A 16,496-nucleotide genomic window follows, 5' to 3' on the forward strand; every position below is an offset into this window, starting at 1 on the left:
GAACAGGGAAAGCTGATGTACTTGCACCTTGAAGCTCAGGTCTACCTGTTGTTTACCTCGCCTACAATGTTAATGAAGCCTTGAAGCTGGGTGCCTCTCAAAATGTCTAGGAACCAGTGTGGCACAAGCACCAAACAACAAAAACAGACACCATCAGAGAACAAGTGCTGTGGCTGAAATGGTGCAGCTTAAGTACCATCCCTACTGAGAAGCAGGGCTACTGGGTTCCTCCCCAGAGTTGCATGAAGTAGGTGCTCTGTCCTGAGATACCTAGTTTTCACCCAATTATATCCTTATCATATAATAATCCTTTAAGAAAATATCCAGATTATTGTGCAAGTACTGTGTACACTGGTTTACTCCCTATGCTAGAGCATGGAGGTAAGTAAGGCCACTGCTGTATTCCCAGTTCTTTCTAGTTAGATCAACTTCACAGGGCTGAGGAAGACTATACTCCACAGCTTGCTGAGGCTCTCTTTTGTGCCCAAGACCTTCTAGGCTCCTAGTTTGTCTCTTGCTTGTGGAGACAAGGAAGCTGGAGATGAGCCAAGTCTGCCATCACGGGGAGAATCACTCAAAGTTACTCCTCCTGTACTCCTGACCTAATGATGAATTAAAAATCCTGTGCTGGATGCAAACAGTGGCTCATTATCTTCCTCAGCTGTTGGCCCCAGCTGCTTTTCCTCATTGAAAAATCAAGTAAATCCTTGATATTCACAGAGGTAACACTGGCCAAGTCAAACATCCATGACATATACAGGGTCCAGCACAAATAATGCCCTTTTTATTACAAATCATAAGCATGTAATTCTGTAACACAACAATATCACACCCAAGCACACCATGTGATATTTTAGGTGAAATGTTCAAATTAAAACTATAAATTGTTACACCCACATTATCACCCTACCAACCACACTCAAGCAGGCCTTACTTCTGCCTGCCGGACCCTGTGTGTTGATAAACATACTCAGGTGTGGTTTGAAAGCACATGTGCTGTGCGTGGCATGAAGGAGTGGGCCCCAGGGCTCATGAGTGACCCACGGTGGTCTATCGGCATCCACGTCTCAAGTGGCTTGCTCTCAATGCCACTGCACATGAACAATTCTTATAAAAGGATCAAGTATGTTTCTCAGTGAAAGATCACCCTGCATAGAAAGCCAGCTGTTTTAGAAGGAAAGATGCAATGGAAGATACCTAAGAAAGTAATGTTGTTAGCCAAGAAACTGAGATTTGGGGTGAGTTTATCAGTGGCATGTTGCATTTGGCAACAAAATGAAGGAGTCCACCAAATACTCTACAGGGGAACAGAGTGTACTCTTGGAATAACATCCAGACTATATACAAATTGCTCATTCAGTAAAATAAAATTTAAGAAATACAAAACTAAGTTTGGAAATAACATAGTTTGAGTAGAATTTAGCACACATGAGCTTGTGTGTAGATATTCCTCTCTTGTAGATGTTGAGGTCGGCTGTCTCAAGAGGTCCACAAGAACGCACTGGTGGACTGGGTGTGGTTTTGAAGGAACTTTATGGCTGCACCTCCAAATACTCCTTGCTGCCCTAGCAGGGACCACCCACACCTTCCACCCAGCTTGAAATCTCCATTATTTGCCTGCATTTTGGCTTATAATACTGTAGTTTGTGGGAGGAGATTGATAAATTGAAAATTGTCCCACAGACTTTGTTATTGCCCTTATTTTCCAAATAATCAAGTGAATTAAAATGCGTTTATGATCTTGAATGTGGGGAAAGGAGCCTATTCTTTCCACTCAGTAGTGTGGGCTTTGGTTCAGCAGTCTTTCTGTTACCTCAGAAATTAGAACTTGAGTTGCAGAGGGCAAGCTTGTTGGTGCGGGGCTGGGAGCTGGGACCCTCTTTCCCAGGGTACTGAGACCTCTGCCACAAGGGGAAGGTTGGAAGGAATGACGGGATCAAGGGAGAAGGCTTCAAAAGCAGGTGGTTGCGTTTCGTGAGAGAGGAACATTCCTGAAGACCTCACATAATTCAAAATTTACATAATTCAAGACAAATTTTTCTAGCGAAAATTAAAGGTGAAGGTGTTCTTGAAGTGCAACAATCCACAGATATTGTTGTGCCGTTTTTCACTTCCTTAGCATTTTCTGTAATGTTTTGCAAAGAGCTCTTTCTCAAATTGACTATACTCACATCAGGACAATTATTTTAATTCCTTCATCTCCCTCTAACTTCCATCCCAGGATTATTGAGTTTCATACATGTTCTTTAGCATTAATACTAACAACTCCATTAAAAATGCTTAGATGGCATTGTGTGGGAGCATAAAATAATTTCGTATTAAAATAATAAAGAGTGTTAAAACAATAGCAAATTACAGTAGTCACCAAAATCATGCAAATAACTTCCAAGTGCCCAAACAACAACATGGTTACTTTAAACTGACGAAACATTTCAGGAATTTCTTTTTACTTACTAAAGTGGAAGCATCATAAACAGAGAATGTAATTTACTTGCTTCAAGAACTGTAAAAACATAAGACTTTTGATGAATTTAACATTAGGCAAATTAACTGTATTCCAAATTTTGAAAATAAGATGGGACTATTAATGTTTTCATTAACAAATCACTTTAAATTGGCATGATTCAAAATTGTTTAATATATACCTTACTATATAACCCTCACTGACTGCACAGTTCTGTTTTGGAACATTGGGAATATGTCCAGAACAGAGAAGTAAAAGCCCAAGGTGCCCATTTACCCTAACATAGAATCTACATTTTCTGCAAGGGTAGACACAGTGTTTTTGGATTGCAATAGTTACACATGTTATTGCAAAAGATGGAAATAACACACTTTCTGGGGAGCTACTATTCATGACTGTTCACGACTTAGTGAAGAACCTTCTGGGCTTTTCTTAATGTGTATATCCATTTAAACATTTGGTTATGTAGCTTCTTTTGAAAAAAATGTGACTTTGGCTCTAGAGTATCAGGGAATTAGAGCAAGCATACTTTCATTTTCCAACATCAATCACTGCTTTTCCTAATCACTGCTTAATTGTTTTGATTTAGATACGCATCTGGGCCCGGAAAGATGCCATTGCTAATGGAAATGCAGACTTTGCTTTGAACATCACAGGTCCCATCTTCTCTTTCCTGGAAGACTTATTTAATATTAGTTATCCTCTTCCAAAAACAGGTAAGTCGTCTTCCCTTCCAATGTGGTTGATTTCCTATTGTGAGGGCTCTGAGTTGAGGTCAAGTGTATCCAGGTGGGCCCCTGATGACCCATTGTCACCATTTAGATGCTATTTTGGGGTTAGTTGCACCCCCCTCTGAACACATAAAGGCCTGTCTGCTCTTTCTCTGTGTGGTGCCATGTGCTCAGCAGGTACTCAGTGAGTTCTCAGGCTTCAGATCCCTCCCGGCTCCCTGCCAGCAGCCTTACACCCTCCAGGCCCTGCCTTCTCTCTTGCATCCTGTCCTTTCTATCATCATGCAGGTGTGCAGCGCAGTGTTCTGGGTCCCTGCGGCAGGCCCGCGTGAGTTACTCCAGTTCCCTTTAGTAAGGTTTTGTTGGTTTTTAAAAAAAGATTTCTTAGCTGTGAGTCATTAGATTAGGACTTAAAGGCCCCATCTGTGAATTTTTGTTATATAAAATTGGAATCATGTGTGAGTATGATATGATCTTTGAGGAAATATGTAAACATTTATCCCGTATAGATCTATGCAGTATGTCCTTAAAACTGTGTGAGCCATTTGGTTCAGAAGGTTGTTCAGTATTTTTTCCCTCTAATGTGAGGGTATCATGTAAATGTATTTTGTTTTTCTGACATGGGTCAGTGGTTGGGATGGCAGTGGGTGGATGAAAAGGAAGGTTAGAAGAATAGGGAACCTAAGCTAAGGCAACTAAGTTTGCCCCAAGATAATAGAGCATTATCTATGGAGGCTGTGTAAGGACCCAGGTGCACTCTTTACCGCACACCGTCAGCGTCAGCCATGTGTAAAGTCAACTTAAATTACTGAGCATAGCACAGCGTAGAACACTCACCAGGCAGATGTAACATGGATGATAATATTTCTCCTATTAGCAAAAGAAAATTTAAAAACTTTTATTGTTCTAGTTATAAAAGTCATAAATGATTGCAATGTAGAAAATTTGCAAAAATGGGGAAAAACACAAAAAAGATAAGAGAAATCCCCTGTAATGCCGCCACACAGTTACAGCTGTGGCTGGCCTTCAGTGCCTGTCCCAATGCTTGCCTTAGTCTGGATCTCTGTCTTTCTTGGTATTTGCTGCTTCATGTTTAACAAAGACAACAACATGGAGTTGGCACTCTTCTTTCATAGGTAGCAATATGATCCAGATAACTAAACATTCTTTTTTATTGTCATTTTTAATACAGAAAATACCTACATATCAATTTGATAAAATACTTTACTCCTCAGTGGTTGAATATTAGGACTGCTTCAACCACTTTTTGGGGGGAAGGCTACTTTCAGAACACTAAAGAAGACCATTGTAAAGAAATGTTTACAAATACCTGTGTTATTTGCTTTAGTATAAATTCCAAAAGTTGAGTGACTTAGTCAAAGCATAGGAACATTTCTAAAGATTATGAAGCATTTTGCTGGATTGCTCCAGAAAGACTACTCCAGTTCACACCCATTGCCGGTCATGTGTCAGTTTTCCTATAACTAATTATTAATGCTAATGCTAACTACTACTAATTATTAAGCTTCTCATACATTTGAAAGATTAAGTTATACCATTGTTTTACTTTTGATTTTGATAAGTAAAGAAATTGAACATTTTAAATAAGATTTTTGGCTGCTTAAATTTTATTTCTGTAGTGAATTGTTCATACTTTTTTTTGATTTGTCAGGGTTCTTCAATGAAAAAAATATTGTCCAGTTGTGATAGATGAGGGGAGACCACAAAAACTGGAATTTATTTATAAAAAAATGTGTATTTATTCTTACATGTCTAAATTTCAGTTACCCTCCACTGCTCTCCATTTAATGCAATACGCCTATCAAGACATATTTTCCATTGCTCAAAACAGTTTTGGAAATCATTGATTTTGATGCCTTTTAGTGTTTCTGCTGTTTTTTGTTTCACCTCTTCCACAATGACAAAATATTTCCCCTTGAGGGCTTTTTTTCAATCCAGAGAAACAAAAAAAAAAGCTGATTGGGGCAAGATTGGGTAAATGGGGAGGGTTGGACACAGGGGACATGCTGTTTTGGGTCAAAACTGCTGAACACTCAGCACAGTGTGGGCAGGTGCATTTGTAAATCAGCCATCATGAAATGGGCAAACACATTGAAAGAGTCTTTAAAAAATTGAGTGAAGCCAACCAATTACAGTCTCTCACAACAACACCAGCTGGCACACTGATACAGATGGGTTCCTAGAACACTCACCTAGCAGGGGAAGCCTGTACTACAAGTTCCCACCCTCCAGAAGATAATTCTAGGGGTTGTTTGGGGTCCCCCATCATATGCTACAAATACTTATACCAGTTTGTGGTTTGCCCTTCAAATTTGTTTATGGTGTTCTCTAGGAAACTAAAATATTTAATTTTAAATATATCTTATTTTTAGAGTTCCCATATACCTCTTCTACCTGCCCCCCCCCCATCCTGCCTCTAGTTTCTGCTATTAACATCTTCCATTAGTGTGGTATATTTATTATAATTGATAAAGCAATATTGATATATTTTATTAACTAAAGTCCATATTTCACATTAGGGTTCACTTTACATTGTACAGTTCTATGAGTTTTGATGAATGCATAATACATGTATACACCATTATAACATCATACAGAATAGTTTTACTAGCATAAAAATCCACTGTACTCTACCTGTTCATCCTGCATCCTCCTCCAATCCCTGAAAACCACTGACTTTTTACTGTGTGTAGTTTTGCCTTTTCCATACTGATGTACAGCTGTAATTATACCATGTGTAATTTTTTTAGTCTGGCATCTTTTACTTAGTAATGTACATTTAAGGCTTCTCCATGACCTTTCATAGCTTGATAAATCATTTCTTTTTATCACTGAATAATTCACTATTGTATGGATGTCCCACAGTTTGTTTATCCATTCACTCATTGAAGGACATCTTGGTTGCTTCCCATTTTTGGCAATTACAAATAAAGAAGCAATAAACATTTGTATGCAAGTTTTGTATGGACATGAATTTTCAACTGATCTGGGTAAATACCCAGGAGCTCAAGTGCTAGACTCTATGGTCAGCCTATGCTTAGCTTTATCAGAAACAGCCAAACTTTTCTTCCAAAGTGGCTGTACCATTTTGCTTTCCCTCTAGCAATGAATAAGAGCTCCTGTTGTTCCAAATCCTCTCCAGCATTCGGATTTTAGCCATGGTAATAGGTGTGTAGGGGTATCTCATTGTTGTTTTTGTTTCATTATTGTTTTAATTTGCAACTTCCTGGTGACATGTGGTGTTGAGCATCTTTTTCATATGCTTATTTTTCACTTACATATGTTTAGTGAAGTGTCTCAATCGATCTTTTGCCAAATTTATGAAGTTGTTTGTTTATTGTTGACTTTTAAGAGATCTTTGTATATTTTAGATGCAAGTCCTTTATCAAAATTATTGATTTTTATATAGTAAAAATTTATTTTCTGGCTTCTGTCTTTGGTATTTGTCTTTATAGACTTTTCTCAGATTATTCATATTCACTCGTACTTTCTTTCTATTTTTCCCTCCATTTAAATCCACGTAGATATAATTGCCTTGCCTACTTTTGACAACCGTGCCATGGAAAACTGGGGACTATTGATATTTGATGAGTCATTATTGTTGCTGCAACCAGATGATCGACTGACAGAAAAGGAGACGGTGATCTCCCACATTGTCTCCCACGAGATCGGACATCAGGCATGTGGTAAAACATTTTTTCTCACTTCACATGAAGATGTTCTCCAGGTGCTCTAACAAAAATAGCAACTCCCCCCAAAAAATCCAAAACCAAAAAACCAACCTGCTGCATACCAAATTTTTAAAAATTGTTCAAAAAATGGGAAAATGAGAACAATAAGGAGCTCTGTGTAATCAGATCGTGTGTGGATTTGAACAATTGGTGATAGATCATACTGATGAGAATTTACAGTCCATTGGACAGTTAGGTATTTACATCCAAAGATTAACTTTGCTCCACAAAGTCTTCTTTTTAAAAGTTTATTTATTTATTTATATCGAATCTTTTCTGTATTTTTTTCCATGACCATTTAGTCCTCTTATACCCCCCAAGGTCTTTTTCAGGAAAAATAAGCCAAGCAGATCTATGATTATTTGTTTTCATGCCATCTCAAAATAAGGTACATTAAAAAGGTCACTAAAGGTCACTAAAAATATCCATATTTCATCAGTAGATTGCTACAAACTTTTTCTTTGGAGAGAGGTTAAAGGAACACAGGCACCATGCTAGTGTCAGTGAGATGAATGGTGATGAACCCTTGAGCTGCATCCCCAAAGGAGGTGGAAACAAAGACTCATTTCAATAGAACTCCACGCTTTCATGGTTTATTTTAGAGGCTTAGTTATCTGATTTGATAGAAATTCTCACATATTCCTCTTGACCTTGACTCCATTAATACAAGTCTGTCAAGAAAGAAATCATATTGTTGTATGAATTCATAAGAAATTTGGCGGAAAGGGTGGTTTCCTGGGATTGAATAACAAACACCATGTTACCCAGTCAACACACAGTTCCGCAAGTTTTGATCAGTCACCTCAAGTGTCGTTTTTTATTATATCCTCAGGGAGACGTTGTTTTGGAACACAGGCTGCTAAGTATGAGTATGTCACAGCTGTTATAAGAATTTGGTTAAATACCAGAGTGTGGATTTGTTGGTTTTGGAAACTATTGTGTTTTCCTTTCCTGATTCTATTCATCATCTGTTTGACACTTTCTTTCTGTTAAGTTCATATAGAAAATAATCACAGCTGAACCATTTTGCAGAACATGATTACTCAAGTGATTTGTACATGGCACAGATCAAATCATATTTTTAAAATGTCGTAACTTCTTACAGCAAAATCCTTTAGAGTATAAGAAGCTGTAATTAGGTATTCAGTGAACATTTAGAACTTCTGCTTTGTTTTACTTATGCGCAAAGTGAGCACTTTAAGAAATGCTACTCTAGCTTTCATTGTTTTTGAACATCACAGTTTTAAAAGGAAAATTGGTTTCTATCATTGAATGTAAAATAATTATTTCAGAGACATGCATGACTGATATCTCTTCATGTTAAAACAACATGCTTTTTGGAGTCCTGTTTTCATGATAAACAAAGTTTCATTATGTCTCTGACCCTATATTTATTTAACATGCAATCACAGTAAATATTACTTAAATTAAATTTAAGGAAGCTCTTTTTTCTTCCATGTCCAAAAGTGGTTTGGAAACTTGGTCACCATGTGTTGGTGGAACAATATCTGGCTCAATGAAGGTTTTGCATCTTATTTTGAGCTCGGAGTAATTAACTACTTCAATCCTAAACTCCCCGGAGTAAGTATGTCTGTTAAATTTATTTATCATTGTTTCTCCTATTTGTAAAAGTAATGCATATTCATTGTTGAAAATGTGTAAAATACAAGGAATAGTACATTATCTGTAATACCAGAGATGATCAATATTATCTTTTTAATGTGTTTTCTTTTTCCAGGCTTTTTGTAAATATTCATAAAAGTGGGAATTACACAGAAAAGAATAATGCCTTTTCTACTTCATATGATGTAAAAAGCATTTCCACAAATCATTAATTATTTTTAAAAACAAGATTTTTAAGTGTTTCCGGGTAATTTTTATTGTATTACCTTATATGGTATTTTTGGAGTTTATGTTATTTTCTTTGATATTCCTGCCCAGCCTAAATGTTAAAGCAGCAGACCTCCAGTGGCCAGATCTTCCTTGCAAGCTAAATTTGTTCACTTAGAGGGAGATTGTAAGATTAGGTTTTATTATTTTGGTAATAAAATGTCCCTTTTCTCTTCCTTAATGAAAGGATGTTGATAGTATATAGATGATATTTGTCTTCTGTTGATTAAAAATTGCTAGAATAAGACATTGACAAACCTATCTTGGCCCCACAGAGACTTAAAAACATCTTTTTTTATCTGTTTGTGAAATCAGTTTCTGGGAAGCGCTGACATAGCAGCCTTTGAATGCCCCAGCTCCGTGCCACCCGCCCTGCCCTTTGCAGACATCCCATAACATGCAGTGCAGCTGCTCTGTGGTGCCGCTGCTCTTCCTCCCCTGGGCTGGACACCGTTACATAGGTCAGGAGATGAAGTATTGAAAGGTTAAGTGAGTTGCCAAGGTCATATTCTGGATTGGACAGAACTGTGATTATAACCCAGTTGTCTGGATTTAAGATAACGAGGATAACGATGCTAGTAACTATAATAGTAAGGTATTGACCGCTAACTGGGCACTTAGGTAGTACGAGTTCTAGATATACATCATCTTACTCAGTCTTCAAAACAATCATCTGAGTGTAGTTGTTATTTTTCTATCTTATAGTTGAGGAAGCAAGCATAGAATCATTAAGCAAATTGTTTCAGTTATTAAATATTAAAGATGAGATTCAATTCCCGTTTTTGCATCCCTAAGACCATAACTTTAACCACCGTGCTCTGCAGAGAATGCCCCTGGGAGTGCTCTGTTCTCAAGGAGCTAGTGTGTGTGTGTTCATTATATGACTCTATTCATATATACATAAACTTTATACACATATAGTAAATCTTAGTTTTCTTCAAAACCTCTTTCCATATATTCTTTACCTCTGTACTTAGAGTCAGTAAGGAAAGAAGTTCCATTCCCATAAAAACAATTAGATTCATTCTCTAGGTTCTTTAATTTTTCAATTACAGTTTACAGTCAATATTATTTGTATTAGTTTCAGGTGTACAGCATCATTGTTAGACAATCATATCCTTTACAAATTGTTCCCCTAATACTTCCAATACCCAGCTGGCACCATACATACTTATTACAATATTATTGACTATATTCTCTATGCTATACTTTACATCACTATGACTGTTTTGTAACTACCAATTTGTACTTCTTAAACCCTTCTCCTTTTTCACCGGCCCCCAACTCTCCTCCCCTTTGGCAACTATCCATCTGTTCTCCTTATCTATAAGACGGTTTAAATTTTGTTCATTTGTTTTGTTACTTAAATTCCACATATAAGTGAAACCATCTGGCATTTGTCTTTCTCTGACTGACTTATGTCACTTAGCATAGTAACCCCTAGGTTCATCCATGCTATTGCAAATGGTAAGATGTCATTCTTTTTTATGGCCGAGTAATAGTCCATTGTATAGATGTGCGACTACTTTTTTATCCACTCATTTATTAATGAGCACTTGGGTTTCTTCCATATTTTGGGTATTGTAAATAGTGCTGCAATGAATATAGGGGTGCACATATTCTTTCAAATTCGTTTTTTGGATTCCTTCAGATATATTCCTAGAAATGAAATCTCTGGGTGTAAGGCAGTGCCATTTTTAATTTTTTGAGGACCCTCCATCTTATTTTCCATAGAGACTACACCAATCTGCCTTCCCACCAACAGTGCACGAGGGCTCCCTTTTCTCCACATCCTCACCAACACTTGACTTGTTGATGATAGTCATTCTGACAGGTGTGGTTTTAAATCTCATTGTGGTTTTAATTTTCATTTCTCTGATGATTAGTGACATTGAGTATCTTTTCATATATCTATTGGCCACCTGTATATCTTCTTTGGAGAAGTGTATTTTCAGGTTTTCTGCCCATTTGAAAATTTTACCCTCTATGTTCTTAATTGAAGAGAATATACTAACATCAATCAGTATCTCTAAATGCAACTAAAATGGCTAAGATATTGTCATATTTGGGAAAACTTGATGAAAACATATTAGTGGTATTTTTGTAGTTCACATGGTAAGATTAGCCTTTTTTGTACCATTCCATTATTTTTTTATCATTGCTTCTTAATCACTCTTTTCTGAGTCTACATTTCTCAATTGCTTGTGAAACTGAGTGAATATAACGCTTGCTGGAAGAGCATCAGCTCCTGGCACTTGAGACAATTACCACAAGCTTGGTTTTTTAAAATCTTAAGGCCTTGTTTCAATGATCTTCAAAAATTGTGGACTTTTAATCTAGTCATTAGATTGAAATTGAGTAGGAAAACCAGAGAACCATATGCAGAAACAGAACTCTTGAGCGTTAAACTAATAAAACCTGTACTTAATAAGACCAGCCTTAGGCAGATGTCTCTCCTAAATTTTTGCTACTCAAAGTGTGATTCTTAAACTAGCAATATCAGCATCATCTAGTAGTTTATTAAAGGTACAGGCCCCAAAACAGACCAACTGAATTAGAATGAGTTCAACAAAACCCCCAGTTATTCTTTATTGACATGCATTGCCCTAAATGACAGGCTTTCTCAGAGTTTCATAATAGCCTAATCAATGGTATTAATACATCTAAAAACAACATGCTAATAGGAGAGGGTTGATTGGAACATTGGCTAATGGAAGCGGGGCAGAATTTTCAAGTTTATTTGACAATGTGCAGGGGTGAGAGTTGACATGGGGACCCCTGAGGGAGGCTTAATGTGGATTATCAGGGGTTCTCCCAACTCTCCAGGGTATGAGCGAGCTGTCCCTGCAGTGTCTCTGCTGCTCCTTCTGTGGCCCGTCCATCCCACACCCCTCTTGTCTATACTTTGGTTAGACTCCTGGCTTCCCTTCAAAAAGAGATGGCCCTTGTCATGTGTCAGAGAGATCTAATCTAATCTTTTGGAGAGTTCTGTACTTTTCAGTAAAATATAACAAATCGCCTTCTTTTAATGCATGAGATATAAACTGTTGTATCAAGTCTGTGGATTTATTTCCAATTTCAAATTATTACATCAGCATCCTTGCAAATGTATAAATATGGCACGCTTTTGGTTTATAAATGTCCATGCAAGAGAGATTGATTGATTTTAAGGGGTCACTAATAAAATTTTCTATAAAATTCTAGAGGATTAAAACCACCAAGACAAGCTTTTCCCCCAGGGAACCTCCTCCTTAGGGCAAATGGAGCTGTCTCTCTTGGAAATCACATTAACTTTGTAATTGAATATTTTTAAAAATTGAAATAAAAGCTGACAACAAATGGGAAGGAAAGAATCCTAGAGTTTCATTATTCACAGAATCCTGATTTATTCAGTGTATCACAGCTCACGGAGCACTTCTCAATTACTGTCTTTTTTTCCTCCTCTTCAGTGTCAGTTTTTGAACTGACACTGAAACTATTTTGGGAACATTGAATTTTGTGTTTCTTTGACACTTCAGAACTTAATGTGGCTCACCTTTTTTTTCCTTGTAGAATGAGGTATTTTTTTCTAACATTTTACATGATGTTCTCAGAGAAGATCATGCCCTGGCATTTAGAGCCGTCTCCATGAAGGTGGACAATTTCACAGAAACAAATGAAATAAATGAGCTCTTTGATTCATTTACTTATAATAAGGTAAAGTCAGTCATATATTTTCTTTTGTTCTGTACTCTTGCAGAAAGTTGCATAAAATGGATTTTAAGAGTCATAGACTAAACTTTTGGTACAAATAACCTTCATTTTGTTCAGTAGGTAGATTTTAGAAAATGTGGTTAAGTCAGTTCTTATCTAGTAAATGTGTTTAATCTAGTAAATATTAATCAACTCGATATTATGTGTTCAGTGCCATTTACCATTATAAATAGACTTAAACATTTGCTATTTTAATGGTAAATGCTTATGCTTGGTGCAAATTTATTCTTGCCACGGAAATATATCAATTTAAAACATTTTGTGTACATTGAACTCTTTGTATGTCGGACATTAACTCACCTTTTACCTATTAATTAATGACAGTCTACTATTTTATTAAAATATTTTGGAATAACTGGAACATTCAACTAACATACACAGTGCAATCAGGACCACAGCCCAGAATAATACTAATCAAAATGGAATATGTCAGTATTTAGATATTGAATTTTGTTCAAATCATAGACAGTTTCTTTTGTCTTAGGGAGCATCGATGGCCCGGATGCTTTCTAGTTTCCTGAATGAGAGTGTATTTATTAGTGCACTTAAGGTGAGTTTACCTTAAATTGTTACCTGGAAGGCAGTGCACATAAATTGCTTTGGGTTGTGATTTATTTTAACAATAACTTTTCTATTTTTACAGTCATATTTGGATACATTTTCTTACTCAAATGCCGAGCAAGATGATCTGTGGAGGCATTTTCAAATGGTATTGTCTTCCTGAAGTGTTCCTACAGAGTCGTACAATAGAGTTCAACAAGACAGGGTGGCCATGCATGTATGGCAGTGCCACAGGAAAACAAATTTGCCTTGGTTGTGAAACTCCTTTAGGTCAGGGCTGTTTCTTTAGTCTTCACCACTATATTCCCAGTGCCTAGAACAGAGCCTGCATGTATTAGATCTAATGACATGTGTTCAGTGGATGAATGAATGAATGAATGAATAAACAAACTAAGGAACCATCAGATATAAAATTGAAAAGAGCTCTGAATTTGGCTCAGAATATCACCCACTGGGAATTACTGTACAAAATAGCTATATAGTTTCTTTTAGGAGATTGCTACCTCAAAAGATTTTGATGACAAATATCTGCTTTTCTGATGCTTTTTAAAAATAGGCCATAGATGACCAGAGTAAAATTGTTTTGCCAGCAACAGTAAAAAGCATAATGGACAGTTGGACACACCAGAGTGGTTTTCCAGTTATCACCTTAAATGTATCCACTGGCGTCATGAAACAGGAGCCATTTTTTCTTGGAAAAGTTAAAAATCAGACTCTTCTAACCCACAAGTAGGTAGATTTTCTCCTTTGTCTTTACCTTCCTTGGGCTTGAGTTCTGATCAAATGGAAGCCAGCCTGTGGGTGAGGAAGCATAAGCCCTGCTGGGTACACCCTTTTGCAGAGTGACTCTGGGATGGTGATGTAGGACTCCATGCAGGATGTTACTGGGGTGCTAGGATGAGGTAGAGCCCCTGATGTCCTGAGCCATGCCAGGGACCTGCATGTAAGGATCCAAGGCAGTGTCCCTCCCCAACACCAGTGACCCAAAGCTTTGGGTGTTGCGTATTTCTTTTTGTCCTTCAGACAGAAATAATGAATTACTTAGGATTCTGGGTGACAGGCAATATGATAGACCTGTGCATGACCTCATGCTAGTTAAGAGTAAAAGAGATCCCATTGCAAGGCTGTCTTCTCTTCCCTGGAAATGGTACTTAATGGTAACTAGTCCTTGAGGAATAATTCTGCACATGCCTGCACATGCACGTGTGTGTGTATTTGTAGCCATACCTATAATATTAGAATTATTAGAATTATGGCCTTTAGATGCTGGATTCAAATATTGACTTCACCAAAATTCAAACTTTAGGTAAGTCGTATTTAAAATCTGCGTTTCAGTTACCTTAACAATGAAGTAAATGCAATAACATGTATCCCAGGAGATTGTTGTAAAAATGAAATGAAATGATGAGTATAAAGTGGCTTAACATTCATCACTTTCTCCTGTCCTTTGATGTCTAAGTTTGTTGGATAATGTTCAACTGCTTTTCATAAAGTTTTGGTCCTCGCCACTCATTGCTCTATTTCCACAAATGAACAATTAATTTTCAAATACCACCACCATAATTTTCAGGTTGTCCTACTCTTTTTTCAAAACCCCAGGGGAGAGGAACAAGAGATCTCAAGGTCTCTTCTCACAGTTCTATTCTGTATCTTTGAGAAGAGTATGCCTTAGCTATCAGGTAAAACACAGACCCTCAGTTTATTGTCTTTGAGAACCCAGACTTGTGAGCCTTTGAGCAAGATTGGAAATTTTGCTCAAACTCCAAGTATCATGATCCTTCAGATGACTAATGTCCTCTCTGTGGTAAGTTACTTCATCCTGGTCATGATACCAATTTGGGGAGAATGTTGGCATTCAGTAAATATGAATAATATGGCTGATTCATGCTGAGTATTTTTCAGATGGGGAGAAAGCTTGATGCTGAAAAACATTTTGAAATGTTTGCCAAACTTTCTTTTTCTTAAACATTTTAAAGATTTTATTGATTTGTTTTTTGAGGGGGAAAGGAAGGGAAAGGAAGGAGAAAGAGGGAGAGAAACATCAACTGATTGCCTCTCCCTTGCCCCCCACTTGGGGACCTGCCCAGCAACCCACACATGTGCCCTGATGGGAAATCTAACTGGCAACCTTTTGGTTCTCATGCCAGTGCTCAATGCACTGAGCCACACCAGCCAGGACACCAAGATTTTTCTTCCTAAATTTCTCTTTACCTCTCTTGGCAAGGATGGATTTGGGTCTGTCTGCAGCATTTGAACGACCTCTGAAAAGGCCAGGTGGCTATAATTTATTATAAACAGACCTTTAAAGTTTCAGATACAAGACAGCCTTAGTAGCTACCTTAGCTTACAAGAAGTAAATCTGTAAGATACAACAAGGGAGTAAACAAAGAGCTAAAGCAAAACTGGCTTGTAAAAACAATAGTGAATAATCATAAGAGTAATGTCTTACATATCCAGAGGGAATGACCAAAGATTTCCAGTTTTGTCTGTTATTTTATCATCTCATTTAATATTGGCTCAGGGTTTACATTCTTATGTATGAAAATTAATTACATTTAAATTTTTTTCCAATAAGTAACACATGGATTGTACCTATTCTTTGGATGAAAAATGGAACTACACAGTCTTTAGTTTGGCTAGACAAAAGCAGCAGTAAGTAACAAATTTTTAAAAATATCTTCATAAATATATATTATAAAAAGTTAAAATATTTAACTTTTGAAAAACTATCTTGTTTAAAACTAAAGTATTATATATTATTCTTGTTGAACACAGAGATCTAAAGAAAAGTTTCAAATCAAAAGCTATTAATGTGAAAAAATATAATTTATGGTAAGATCTATATATATATTTTAGAATTCCTTTAATTCTTGTTTCATTGAGTTTAATGTTTAGAATTAAGAGGCTATCACACAGACATACATTGAAGTATTTTTCAAATGCACCATTTCAAACATTTCACATATTCCTTTGTAGGATTATTCCCTGAAATGCAAGTTTCAGATTCTGACCATGACTGGGTGATTTTAAATGTGAATATGACTGGATATTATAGAGTTAACTATGATAAATTAGGTTGGAAGAAATTAAATCAACAGCTTGAAAAAGATCCTAAGGTAAGATTATTTTTATCCCTTTTATTAAATAAATATCATTAATATTGCGCTCTCTAGCCTTTTAGAGTTGAGCTTTTATAAACCTGCCTGATGGGGAAGGGACCCTCCCCTCATTTCTTACTCTTAGAAAAGGGAGATTTTGATTGAATGTATTATGTTTTTGAACATTAATCTCACTTTTCCACAACAATTTTATCTTTCCGTGTAAACTTAAGAATCATTTTCCCAT

The 16,496-nt window shown here is 36.7% G+C and overlaps 1 protein-coding gene across 2 annotated transcripts in view; it reads left to right on the top strand.

Moving 5' to 3' along the window:
- Window positions 1-16,496, top strand: part of LVRN (laeverin) — a 58,004-nt gene that overhangs the window by 17,068 nt on the left and 24,440 nt on the right. For both annotated transcript variants that reach the window (XM_045838104.1, XM_045838105.1), the window contains exons 4-12: window positions 3,054-3,180; window positions 6,741-6,895; window positions 8,415-8,528; window positions 12,390-12,533; window positions 13,075-13,140; window positions 13,234-13,299; window positions 13,708-13,880; window positions 15,727-15,803; window positions 16,128-16,267. In XM_045838104.1, coding sequence (XP_045694060.1) covers window positions 3,054-3,180; window positions 6,741-6,895; window positions 8,415-8,528; window positions 12,390-12,533; window positions 13,075-13,140; window positions 13,234-13,299; window positions 13,708-13,880; window positions 15,727-15,803; window positions 16,128-16,267 — 1,062 coding nt within the window. The remainder of the gene's footprint in view (window positions 1-3,053; window positions 3,181-6,740; window positions 6,896-8,414; window positions 8,529-12,389; window positions 12,534-13,074; window positions 13,141-13,233; window positions 13,300-13,707; window positions 13,881-15,726; window positions 15,804-16,127; window positions 16,268-16,496) is intronic.

This window comes from Phyllostomus hastatus, unplaced genomic scaffold (assembly GCF_019186645.2).
Source record: "Phyllostomus hastatus isolate PE091 unplaced genomic scaffold, TTU_PhHast_1.1 phas_contig_254, whole genome shotgun sequence".
NCBI lineage: Eukaryota > Metazoa > Chordata > Mammalia > Chiroptera > Phyllostomidae > Phyllostomus > Phyllostomus hastatus.